Source organism: Microtus oregoni, unplaced genomic scaffold, assembly GCF_018167655.1.
Source record: "Microtus oregoni isolate MIOR12 unplaced genomic scaffold, Mior012 000047F_ref0000412, whole genome shotgun sequence".
NCBI lineage: Eukaryota > Metazoa > Chordata > Mammalia > Rodentia > Cricetidae > Microtus > Microtus oregoni.
In genome coordinates this window covers 4,377,254-4,389,962 of record NW_024543221.1, presented here as the reverse complement: position 1 = coordinate 4,389,962, position 12,709 = coordinate 4,377,254, and the positions used below count along the sequence as shown (strand labels likewise).

The window sequence follows — 12,709 nt, the reverse complement described above, 5'->3', positions numbered from 1 at the left end:
CACCTGGGATCACTCACGCCCCCTACAGCCACATCCACGCAAACATTCACATATATCCCCCACCCCCACTGAAACAGGCTGAACCTTCCCCACTGGTGCACAGTGTGGCTTGTTGGGAAGCAGTAGGATCATTTATTCAATCTGATTAAATGGGTTGGGGGAGCGGGAACAGGAGGCAGAGAACCTTTAAGGCAGTGAATAAGAGGGAACTACACTCAAAGCCCAACACGGAGGGCAAAAACACCTCTTGTATGCCCTCCCATGATACCTCAGGACCAATTTTACAAAGTCAGCAAGGCGACAGTCCCTTCAGAGGGCCAGCTCCCTGCATTGCATCAACACGTATCTTCTCTGGGTTAGGCCAGCCCTAATCTTGGTCAGAGGTCAGCGGAAATAATCTCCACGTCTCTGCTTGTCATTCTGTATCACTGCATTTTCCCTTTCTATCCAAATCTTATCGCAAGAGTAAAACGAAAGATTAACAGGCTAACAACGACCTTCATGAGCCTCCGGGGGGGATGATGACAGTTAGCCTCTACCCAGCATGACTGAACCAGTTCCTATTCATCCAGAGGTGGGGAAAGAACAACACAGCCTCCTCTCACCCCAGATGACATCATACACAAGAATGAATCGTAGCCAGGCCTCCCTAGTGCTGGCCATGTATAATGCATTATAGTTCATGTCTATAATCCCAGCTACTCAGGAAACTGAGATAAGGGGATCTCAGATTCAAGATCTACCTGGACTATAAATGGAGTCCGAAGCCAGCCTGGGCAACTTAGTGAGGCTTTGCCTCGAAAACATTTTTAAAATAATTTGAAGGTCTGCAGGCCTAGCCCAGCGGTTGAGTGCTTGCCTACCATGCTTGAAGTCCTGACTTCCCTTCTTGGCATCACTGCGTGGGGACATCACAGAGCTTAGTTCTGCTGCTCCTCTCCTATAGAACTCCTACTTTTGGTTATTTCCAAAACTCCCTTTTCCTATTTTCATTTTAATGTTTATATATATATATACATATATGTATATATGTGTATGTGTGTATATATATGTATGCACATGTTGTGGCACACACGTGGAGGTCAGAGGACAGCTTTGTCAAGTCAGTTCTCTCTCTTAGACCTTTTCACAGTTCAGGGATTAAACTCAGGTAGGCATTGTGTTGTTGGGAGGCAAGCATCTTTACTGGCTGGGCTGTATCACCAACTCCACTTTTCTTTTCTTTTTTTCTTTCTTTCCTTCCTTCTTTTCAGAAGCCAGGATTATTTACTTATTGGTTTTTTGAAACATGGTTTCTCTGTGAAGCATTGGAGCCTATCTTGGAACTGTCTGGAACCAGGCTGGCCTCAAACTCACAGAGATCCACCTTTCTCTGCCTTCCTAGTGCTGGGATTAAAGGCATGCCCACCACCTGGCTGAAACCCAGGAATTTTAGCATGCAAAGCAAGCACTGTCAGTAAGCTACACCCCCTGCCAGTTACTTAGAAAACTCAATAACTCGTCTAAAATGAGAGAAATAAAAATTTCAAGAAAAAAATTTAAGTTGTGTTGGCAAGCATTCTGGAGAGATTACCATTTGTAGCGTGGGTTTCTATCACATGATATCAAATGAATGACCTGTCCTAACAAATCTCAATAAGGAGAAAAGATGGGGTCTCTGCTGGCGAATTCTTCTCAGAATTATTGCAAAGCATCTCAGAGTGTTGCTGACTGAAGAAACGCATATCCTATACCAGTGCTCACTGCACAAACCCTGGGAGTTCCTGCCTTTATGCAGGAAGCAGCAGAGGAATCGCCCCCTAAACAGTTCTCCACACTCGACTCCACACTCGACTCCGACTGACCTCAGTCCTTGACACTTATGTAGGGCAGGCATTGTGGACCAAGCTCTACAGCTCTTCTCTTTGAGCCCAGACCTTAAGAGAAATGCCCAAAGCCTGCTCATGAGCACTAGAGACCGCGGTGGAAGCTAAGACCAGCCCTATTCCAAGCAGTCAGTGAAGCAACTACCAATTGCACAGCAGCTGGGGAATTCTGGTCTTGGGAAAACAAATTCGACTACAGCCTTTCAGCGGGAGGCAAATCGTTCCACGGGACTGTGGTGGTTGAGAGTGGACTTGGAGCTGCTGCAGGCTTTCTTCACAGAACCCAGGGCTTCCCCCTGCCTCTCCAGTGCTCACAATCTTCCAACAAAGCGGCCACTTATGTATTGAGCCACCGTTCTGTGACATCACACAAGGTACTCAACACTGTAGCGCGGGACTTTCACCGCTTCATGAGGCCACACTGACTCTTGCCAGTTCTCCAGTGGTTTGCAGACCATGCATGGGCTGTGATTTCAATCCAGGCCTCCTAAACCCAAGTCTAGTCTGCTCATGCCTGAAGCATCAAGGCCAATGGAATCATCAACGGGCTTGCCTTCATTCTGTTTATTTTCCCTTCATGAGTTTTTTTAAGCCAGTTCAACACTTCTTCTATGGATAATATTGGACATCCTTTTTCTCCTTACCTCCATCATTTAACAAGTATTTTATTTTTCATGCTACTGCATTATTGCTATTGTATGCATTTGCATGATGTGTATGAGTGTGCATATGGAGCACAGCATGCATGTGAGGTCAGCTGACAACTGTGTACAGTCAGTTCTTTCCTTCTACCTTTATGAAGGTCCCAGGGATTGAACCCAGGTCATCAGGTTTGCACAGCAAGCGCCTTTACCCACTGAACCATCTCAATGGTCCTTAACAATGACCTTAAATGCTCGGTTGGATCTCAGAAGGCGAGTAAGGAACCTACCCATGTAAGAAGCTATGCGAGAAGAATGTGAACATGGGTCCTATGGCAATACTGAACATGTACCAGCCACGCGTCTCCATCTGTAAGAGGTGACCATTGGAGGAAATGAACTCTCTAATTTCTCCAACTGTACAGTGTTCTGGAAATGTAGACAATGTTCATCATAGAGCCAGGAGAAAACATTTTGCTACTTTTAATATAAAAACATAAAATGAGATCACATAAGCTGATGTGTCTTGTCTTCCAGCTGAGGAGACTTAAGTTGTTGTATTAATAGTTCTAGCTAACGGTTTTCCTGGAAAATGGGTTAGCGCTACTGTGCGGGCGGAAAGATGAGATGGAGGAGGGGGCTCATGGGATGGAGGGAGGATGTTCAGTGAGAAGATGGCGAGGCAATGGGAGGATCCTAGCTTGAGGCCTGTGACAGAAATATACCAGTCAAGGCTGACGGTTGGGACCATGAGACCAAGGTAGCCGATTCTTTCAGACCCCGTGATGTGGGAGTCCCCACCTGTAGACCCAGCATCAGCTGGTTCAGTGAGATGATCGTATATGACCATATGACACTCTCGTGGTCCTGTAAAACCCCCAAAGGGCAGGTGACACTCTAGAGAGCTTTTCATAAAACCAGAGTTTACAGTTGGTAGGAAACAATGCCTCCTCCTGATTCATGAGGAAAAAAGGATATGGACACACAGACACAGACACACATCACACACACACCACAACAAATCATATTTGCCATGAAGCTGGAGTGCACAATGTCCAGATCTTCAATACCAAGCTGTCCTCGCCTATCCAAACACCAGATTCCTCCACACTGATAATGTGACCACAGTAATTAGTGCATTTGCTTGTTTTTGAGATAGGGGCCCGTTATCCAGTCCAGGCTGGTTTCATACTGGAAATCCTTCTGTAGCAGCCTGGGGTGCTGGTGTAGCAGCGGGTGTGTTGAAAGTACAGACATAGTAACACCTGGCTTCCCAAGGTAATGCAGAAGAATTCCTGAGATAATCTTGATTCACCTATTGGTTATCTGAAATCTACAGGAGTTTTCCCACAAGATAACATTCTTTCCATTAAATTAAAAAAAAAAACCTACCTTCAGGTGACTAAGTTAGAACCAGACAAAATAAAACAAGCCTAAACAATGTTATCAATGCTCCTAGGAATTTAAATAAACCATATAAAATTAATCTAATCTGTAACAACATTCAGAAAGCCGAAAAAGACAGAAAGCGACTGGGTAGCAGATCAGCTCTCACACACAGAGTTCCGAGGATGTCTTATGTCAGACTCGAGATCCAGTTTTCTGCAGTCAAAGGCTGACAGGATTACTCAGTCCTTACTAAAACTTAAAGACAAGGTATGTCTCGAAATGCATTTCTGCAGAGCTTAAATGCTCTCAACCCGTCTTCCTCCTGATCTACTAAAGCTGGCGGAATGCTTTGGTCTCTAATATGACAACGCTTTGCAGGGACTTCTTGGCTCCGTGTCAGCAAAGCCTCCGCTTTGAAACTTCATATCTGAGCGGTTTCTTTTTATCTGTAGCCTGAACGTATCCTATGGGCATCCTCTAACAGCCCAGTTCCTCAGATCTGTGGGATTACTAATGAAAACCTCTGGGCAGGAGGTGGTGACCCACGTCTTTAATCCCAGCACTCAGGAGGCAGAGGCAGGTGAATCTCTGAGTTCGAGACCAGTCTGGTCCACAGAAAGAGTTTCAGGACAGCCAGGGCTACTCAAAGAAACCCTGTTCTCCAAAATCCAAACCAATAAAGAAAATAAAGAAATAAAGAAAAAGAAATCCTCAGTTATGGCGCCGGCACTTCACTCTCATGGCAGGTTTTTTTTTGTTGTTGATGTTTTCAATGTGACATTACAAAGAGCCCATCTTTTGGTAAAGGGAGGGGAGGAAAACAGTCTGATCAATCAATTGGCTTCAATAAAAGCACACATTTAAAGGTGCCTGGTTTGGACTTCAATACCAAGGTCCACGCTGGAGGATCTTTGTCACACTTCCAGACATCCTGAGGCATGCTTCACACCCACCAAGTTTGGAGCTGAATATCTAGAACTAAGTATTTGCAGAAAGTTGGAATGAGATTGACCCTCTTGAGTCCCCCTTGACTCTATGCACAACGTAGACAGAGAAAATGCTACGAGAGAGCCAGGCCCCTCGGTGTTGTCTTTAAATCTTGCTTTTGTTGGTTTGTTTTGTGTTTAATTAGAGTAACTGCAGGAATCTCAGAGAAATGACTCCAGGGATCCTAGATCCAGGAGCCCCTGTCCCTGAGAGGGAGAAAAAAGGGTGGCCCATCTTCAGAAAACAGCACATGCCATCTGAAGTTTCCAGGGGCTGGAGAGATGCTTCAGTAGTCCAGAGCGCTCGCTGCTCAAGTAGGACTGGCGTTCCAGTCTCAACACCCACCCAGGCAACTGACAACTGCCCGCAGTCCCAGCTCCAGGGAACCCTACACTCTCCTCTGTGTTTACACACGCACACACACACACACATGCACACATAAAAAAAGAAAATAAACCTCTTTTTTAAAGTTCCCACTTAAAGTGCTCACCACGAGATAATCACACATAAAATCGCTACATGCTTCTTAAAGCCACACACATCTCAAGCAGGTGAAAATTTGCTATTTGTCCAAGTTCATTTTCACTAAAAAGAAGCAAAAGTACAGTACCTACTCTTCCCTCCAAAAAGACCAAAGAAACAAAATTCCAGTGTCCCTTAAATGTAGCAAACATCAAGAAGGCAAAGCTCTGAGGTGTTTTAGTTCTTTATTTAATCTACAGGTACTAGGCTGTAGTTTTGATTTTTTTATACTTTTTTTGGTTGTGAGCCTAGCCATTTAATGGCTGAGCCATCTCTCCAGCCCAGATATTTTATACTTATTTACATTTTATTTATGTTTTTACATGCACGCATGCGTGTGTGTGTGTGTGTGTGTGTGCGCGCGCGCGCGCCTGCGTGGACACATACAAAAGTATAGTCTCTCCTTCTAACACATAGGTTCTGGGTATCAAAATCAGGTCATCAGCCTGTTAGCAAACACCTTTACCTGCTGAGCCATCTTGTCGGCCCCTTGTTTTATTTTTTGTACGTATACATTATTGACAGGAGAATTTTGGAACAAACCAATCTAATATGTTCTGTAAGGTAAGATGCTTCTGTGTTATAATGTCATACTCTCTGCCTGGACTCTCAGTTTGCCAGATGGTCTTGGATAGAATAATATAGGAGGGTAAAACAATAAATGGTCTCCACTATGAGAAAGAACAAAGAGAGCGCCGTCCTTGCTCAGTACCATTTGGCTCTGTGCAGACCTCAGGGAACAGGAAGTGTGAACAGACCTAAATTTAAGCTGCTGCAGACAAAGTCATGATAGTTACTTCCAAGCCAATGCCAAGTGTCTGAGCCTTAAGACGTCAATAGTGCTGTCACACCCCACCTGCACACCCGATTACACATGTGTTAGGGCACGTGGAGAGAAGGGCAGTGGTAAAAACCCTTAGGTTCTAGTACGGGTCTGGGGGCCGGGATGGGTTGTGTGAACATGCCATTTCAAAGCTATGTGTATGGATGGATGGGTGTGAGTGTGGGCAGGAATCGAGTGTGAACATGTGTAGACATGGGTCAGTTTGCGTGAGCAATGTGAAGGTGAGGGTGTGTGAGGGAGAGTGGGCAAGGGTGAGTGTGCCCAGATGTGGTGTAGTAGCCTATGTGAGCATCAATTACTGAATATCAAAAGGGCAGCCCACGGGCCTCCCAGGTCAATCAAGATGTCTGGCCTCCTGCAGACAAAATAGCAGTCTCGGGGAATGAGGATTTTTGGCCCAGTAAGCAGATGGTTTGGTGTTCCTGATAAGCCCCTAGCATCGCAATTAGTCTAGGAGGAGATTCTGCTCATAGTGCAAGCTCTCAACCAAAGCACAAAAGTCCCTAGGATCCCATAATTTCCACTTGGTTAGTTACCCACACTGAACCCAACGCATACATTCATATTCTCTCTCTCTCTCTCTCTCTCTCTCTCTCTCTCTCTTCCTCTGCCTCACATGCTTCAGACAGTAAAGCTGGAAGGATTTCTTTTCTCTGACTCCACTCCATGGGACAGCAGCTCACTTCCACCTCCGGGCCTCTTACTTAACTTGAAAACACAGGCTGCCTCCCTGGTGACACATTTGATTTTACTCTGATGAATGAAGAAGAAGAACAAAAGAAGGAGGAGGAGAAGAAAGTTGTTGCTGTTGACATGTTAATATTTATATCCCCTTTAATACATTCCCAGACAAGGCTTCCTTTCCAAACACGGATGTATGGGCTGTTTTGATAAGTGGTAGGTGAGAGCTGCTCAGCCATCACAAGAAAGAGCAAAAGCAAAGTTGATAGCAACCCAGAGTTACTTAGGTGTGCCAGCCAAGCTTCAGGGTTTCACAACAAATGGGAGGGGTGGGCAGAAGACCCTTCCTTACTTAATAGGCCTCTAACTGCTAAGCAGAGGGGAAAAAATGGGCCTCACCTACCAAGAGAAGCATTTTCCATCTGCCCTGTGGCCACTGTCTGCTCCAGGCAGACTGCCCACCCCTTCTCTAAAGGTGGTGTGCTGATGCCTGAGAGCAGGTGCAAGGTACCTGGGGAGCCCTGTCGCTGGCCACAAAATGCCAGGCCGATTAGGACTCGACTTTGCATACGAATTTGCCTCTACATCTCCAGAAGGGTTTTGGGAAAGCAATTGCTGATCTTCAAAACTAGACTGTGATTTCTGAAGTGGAGGCAGAAAAGAACCGTGTTTTAGAATCCACAGTCTCTGAGCAAGGCGTGTTGAACACTAAGGATGGAGAAAGTGATTGGGGTACAAATGGGTGAAACCTCACGTTCAAGAAGGAACCAGAAGTCTACCCACTAAAATACCATTCAGCTTTCCCCACACGGTAGCCTACAACATCCTGCACGCCAGGTTAGGAAATTCCCCCCATCCTCCCTGGAGGGGCAAGAGAAAGGCCATCTCATTTTAGAAGAGGGAGCTTCCATGCTTATATCTTCTAAAAGAGGCCGACCTCAAAAGGTGAGATCAACCGCGCAGTAGGAACAAACGCCTGTCACCGTCACCGACAGACCAGGAGTCAGTGTGATGAACCCAAGCACACATGCGAAAATGAACCTGGAGTGGACCTGTCCCAACTCACACCCCTTAGGAGACACCGTGTGCCTGACTCAGACTGACTACTCTATCCAAATAACATTCTGCTACAAAAAGAAAACATCTACTGGCCCAAAAGATAGTTTTCATTTTAACTCACACGTCATACTAGTTATGCACCTTAGTTATGGCAACCACACTGTTACTGCCAAGTCCTGCCTAAGTGACTGAGACTCAGCACAACCACATCTGCAGAGGTCAGGGTCCCGTCACGGGATCACATCACTGGCATTTCTGCTTGGTAGGAGAGACTGAGTGATTGATCTCCTTGTCGGCCTGAATGAATCACAAAACTAAGTGTTTCACTTCAGCAAGCGAAAGCCACGTTCAGCAGCTCTGTTCACTATCTTTGGAAACCAGGAAGGCTTGTTATTGTTGACATTCGTGAATATTATGTTCCTTCGAACCCTTTTTAAAGACGTGTACAGTAGGAATGACTCAGATTCAACTGTCCGGTCTACGAGGGCTTGGTTGGTACCTCTGTGCCTGCCTCACAGTGAACCCGCCTGTAGAGAAATATTAGTTGTGGTATATGAATTCTTTTAAAAAAATCATTCTGCAACACTTACCACTCTGGGCTTCTGCTGGTCGAGGGTATGCAAAAAGGCTGAGTTGGGGTCCAGCGTCCGCTCAGGGTCACTGGAGATGTCCTCCTCTGAGTCCTCATAGGAAGAGGAGAAGCCGGTGGAGGAGGCCGAGGAAGAAGACAGCTTCCTCAGAGGCAGGGGACCCCGTGGACTTCCTTGGATCTCATCTAAGCCCCCATCCTCCTGAGCCCCCATGTCTGTGATAATGACCGCGGGGATGGCTTGGATGCTGCTGGGGCTGCAGGCCTCTTTACAGGAGGCCTTGTTCTGATCTGGGGGCATCTCTCGGCAGCTAGGGTGAGCATCTCTGTCATGCATCTGACGTCCCCAAGTTTCCATCAACTGTACCCCTGTGTCACACGTCCAGATCAGGGGCGCTTCCTCCATGGCACTTGGCCAAGCCCTGAAACGCTCAGGCTGCATACCCATCCTGTTCCCAGGGAGGCCCTGGGCTTCTTTCAAATCTGTTGCCACTTCTCCAGGTGGTAAAGGATCCAGCATTCCGTCACAAAGAGTTCCTGCCTCCGCGTCCCTGGTCCCTGGATGTGCTGCCTGGCTGCCCCCAAGCAAGCCCAGTGCTGAAGACCCATCTCTTACAAGGTCCAGGGTCTGCTCGGGTCCTCGGATCCCTGGGATCCTATTTTCTGCCTCCTCAGGACCTACGGAACCCAGGTCTCCTGGCAGTCTAGACCATCTCTGGTCATTCAATGCCTCTGACCTTTGGGCATTCACAGTCCTCTCTTCCTGCCTTTTGAGGACTTCAGGTGTCCAGGAACCCTGACCACCAACAGGATGAATTTCTCTCCCTACCCTCCCAGGGGGTTCTCTTATGTGGGTCCGGCTAGGCTCTGGGACTGAGTCTGTCTCCCTGTCCAGAAACTGCCCCGGTCTCTCCATCTGGGCCTCCTTGGGGCGCACACCCCCGAGCTCGCAGGCTGCCTCCGTGAGGACAGAATCATGTCCAGGGTGTGGTCCCGCGGATGCGGCTGAAGTTGCCACTTTAGTGGCCAATGCTAAGCTAGTTCCAAAGTGCTCCGGTGAGGGAGCAACCCTCTTATCAATTTCCATAGCTGTGGGTGAGCCACAGCGGGGACTGGCCGAGGTGCCTCTTTCCATCCTCAATGAAGCTGATGGATTCTGAGTCCCTAACCTGGTCGGGCTGGCGGGGACTAAAAGAGGAGCCACTCCCTCCTTGTCCTTCAAGGAGTGTAGGCTGAGCCTGCTTCTCCTCCCGGAGTTGGCGTCTGGGGTCTTTGTACATTGCTCTCCCCAGGACTTTGTTCTCCGTTCCTCAATTGGAGCGCACTGGGCCAAGACCCTTCCAGGTGGCTGGCTGCTGCTTCGGAAGGGACACGGGGAGGGCGAACGAGCCCTTCCCAAACGCGGGCTTCGGGGCGCTTGGATGGCAGAGTTCTGTGCCTGGATTTGCGCCTCGAACATGCCCACTTTCTGGTTCACCTGCACATTTTGCAATTCGCGCTGCAGAATCCGCAGCTTCCTTTGGGCCTCCTCTGGCCCAGGTGGAGAGAGGGTGCGGGCCGCCACCACCTGCTGCGCGTCCCCTCGCAGGCGGCCAGCCCAACTCGGACTGCCCACGCCACTGCTGCTACTGCTACCGCTGCTGCTGCCACCGCCGCTGCCGCTGCTACTATTCAGCCTACGCCGGCCGCTGCGCCAACCCCCAGGACTCGGGGGCTCCTCCAGCGGCAGTGACTCCGCTGGGGGGAAGAGGAAGGAGGCGCCTCTCCCAGGGCTGAAGACGCTGCCAGGGCTCAGTGCGGCCCTCCCGGAGGGCTGAGGTGTGTCGCTGCCGCTGGGCCGGGGACCGCCACTCTTGAGCTCGTTGGTGCTGTTCATGATCACCAGGCTATTGAGGGCATAGCAGTACACAGCCATAGTACTGGGTCTGCCGCGCCGCCCGCCGCTGCGGCTCTCGGTCCGGCTCCACCGCCGGCGATTCCTCCTCCCGCGGCTCCCGGCTTAGTCCTGGAGGCCCGGCGGCCACCGCTCCGCACGCCGCTGGAGCAGCATGGCCTAGGAGGCGGGCATGGGGCACAATCGCCGGCTCGGCCCCCGCCCCAAGCTCCATAAACGATCTCGCAGCTGTCGAGACACGAAGAGAAAAGTCAGAATTCCAGAGGGCATCGAGGGGAGAAGTCAAAGGGAGTCCTGGGACCCCAATATGCTGGGGACAGGATGGTCCTAGATGCTTGGCCTACAGGGTGTGTGATGCTCGGTGAGGAGGCATGCGGGCTTCAATGGCCTCTGCTCGTGTTTTCCGGCCGTGGTCCACCTCCCCCAGCTTGTGAGACGCTCTTAGAACACTTAAAATCCCAAATTCTAAGATTAGTCTCGGTAGCCACGCGGATAGCCGAGGGAGGAGGTACAACTGCTGGGTCCCTAGGCGAGGCTGGCCAGGTTCCCTTGGCCAGAGCAAACACTGGCTGTCGAGGATGACAGGCACCCCTGCTCCACCCTCTCAGGACATCAGAGACCAAGTCACAGGAGCCTGACACGGACTTGCCTTCTCCCAAACCGCTGCCTTAGCCGAGACCTGGGCCGCTTTCTTTCCTGGTCCTGAACTTGAGGCTGCCTCTCTCAGCCTGTGAAAGGCCTGGGAGAGTGCGGAAGGGCGCAGACAGAAGCACTTTTCAGCGCTAACTTTGATGCCTGTCTCCAGACAAGTGTGTTTTGTGAATGTGAGCATGCGTGCGCGCCTGGGACCAAAACTCTGCAGTATCCAGTATTGGAATCAATAGTGGAGGCCCCCTGCTGTCCCCTCACACCCTGCGGCGTGTGTGTGTGTGTGTGTGTGTGTGTGTGTGTGTGTGTGTGTGTGCGCGTGTTGGGGGGTGGGAGGGGTGTGTGCCCGCAGCTACTCAGTTCTGTGCTCATCCTGTTACCGAAGACCCAGCTGCCTCTGTAGGCTCCGGGACCCGTACCCCTCGGAGGAACTCTAGGCTTGCTTGCACGGCTGCAGCCCGGAAGCCTTCTTAGTGTGCAGGCCTGAGAATTTGCAGCCCTCCGGAGTACGGCATGCTAAGCCCGGAGCGGCGCGGCGGAGGGCAGGGCCTCGCGCATCCCGGGCAGCCTCCCCTGGCGCCAACCGAGCCGACCGGCAGCCCGAGCCCCAGACGCCCGCAGTGCACCGGGGAGGCGGCGCGGCGCAGCGGCCCGGAAGGCGGTTTTGGGAAAGCCGAATTGCCTCCTCTATCCCCAGCGCCACTCCACGCCACCCTCCCAAATCAGACTCCCTTCTTAGTCTCCTCGGCCTTCCCCCCTGCCCTATGATCGGACCCCGGAACACCCGGAGGAGCCCCAGTACAGATGGAACGGAAAGAGGGTTCAGAGGCGAGGGCCAGGAAGGAGCCGCCACGCTTACCTGCAATTGCTCAAACTCCCAGGTCCTGTGCAAGCAACATGCCCCGGGGACTCAGGACTTAGGCAGACCAGGTAACTTAAAGTAGAAAAAGCACCCAAAGGATTTCCGTAAAAACTTATGGAAGACGAAAAAAGTGGGGTGCAAACAGGGTGAATATATCGGCACAGGAGCCAGGCGATCCCGGAGTGGGCAACGCCAGGCTGACTCTGAGCAGCTCCTTGCTTGGTAGGAGACACTACCGCTGTCAGCGTCTGTTCCCGGCTACTTCGGTGTTTGTTCAATGTAAGATTAAAAAAAAAAAAGTTGGGGGTTGGGGGAGGAGGCAAAAAGGCGGGGGCTTGGGGGAGGAAGGCAGGAAGGAAGTTGTGAGCCTGTCTGGGGTTGAACTCAGCGGAACAAGTTTTTCTTTTCTTTCTTTTTTTTTTTTTTTTTTTTTTTTTCTATTGCTTGGCAAGACCGAGGGAGGGAAACACTTTAAAAAAAAAAAAAAGTTTCCATTGTTAGCTAACAAAAAAGAAAAAAGAGAGGCTTTTAACTTCTGCGGGTTAAAGATATACGATTTATTTTCCACATCTCGACCAAGGTTTGCTGGCAGTCTAGTTTTATGAAGCTACTTTTGAAAACTGTTTTTAATAAAGTTTTGAGTGTTTGTGCTAAACAAAGCCGCTAGTAGGGGATCTTTTAGCATTTAAAACGGGCTAAAATTCTGCATAAACGGCTTCTGTGCTTGT

The 12,709-nt window shown here is 49.7% G+C and overlaps 1 protein-coding gene across 1 annotated transcript in view; it reads right to left on the bottom strand.

The window, feature by feature from the left end:
* Itpkb (inositol-trisphosphate 3-kinase B) overlaps window positions 1–12,233 on the bottom strand; it is an 87,813-nt gene extending 75,580 nt beyond the window's left edge. The window contains exons 1-2 of the mRNA XM_041635423.1: window positions 11,979–12,233; window positions 8,579–10,699 (exon numbers count right to left, since the gene is read on the bottom strand). Coding sequence (XP_041491357.1) covers window positions 8,579–10,492 — 1,914 coding nt within the window. The 5' untranslated portion in view covers window positions 10,493–10,699; window positions 11,979–12,233. The remainder of the gene's footprint in view (window positions 1–8,578; window positions 10,700–11,978) is intronic.
* Between the last annotated feature and the right edge of the window lie 476 nt (window positions 12,234–12,709).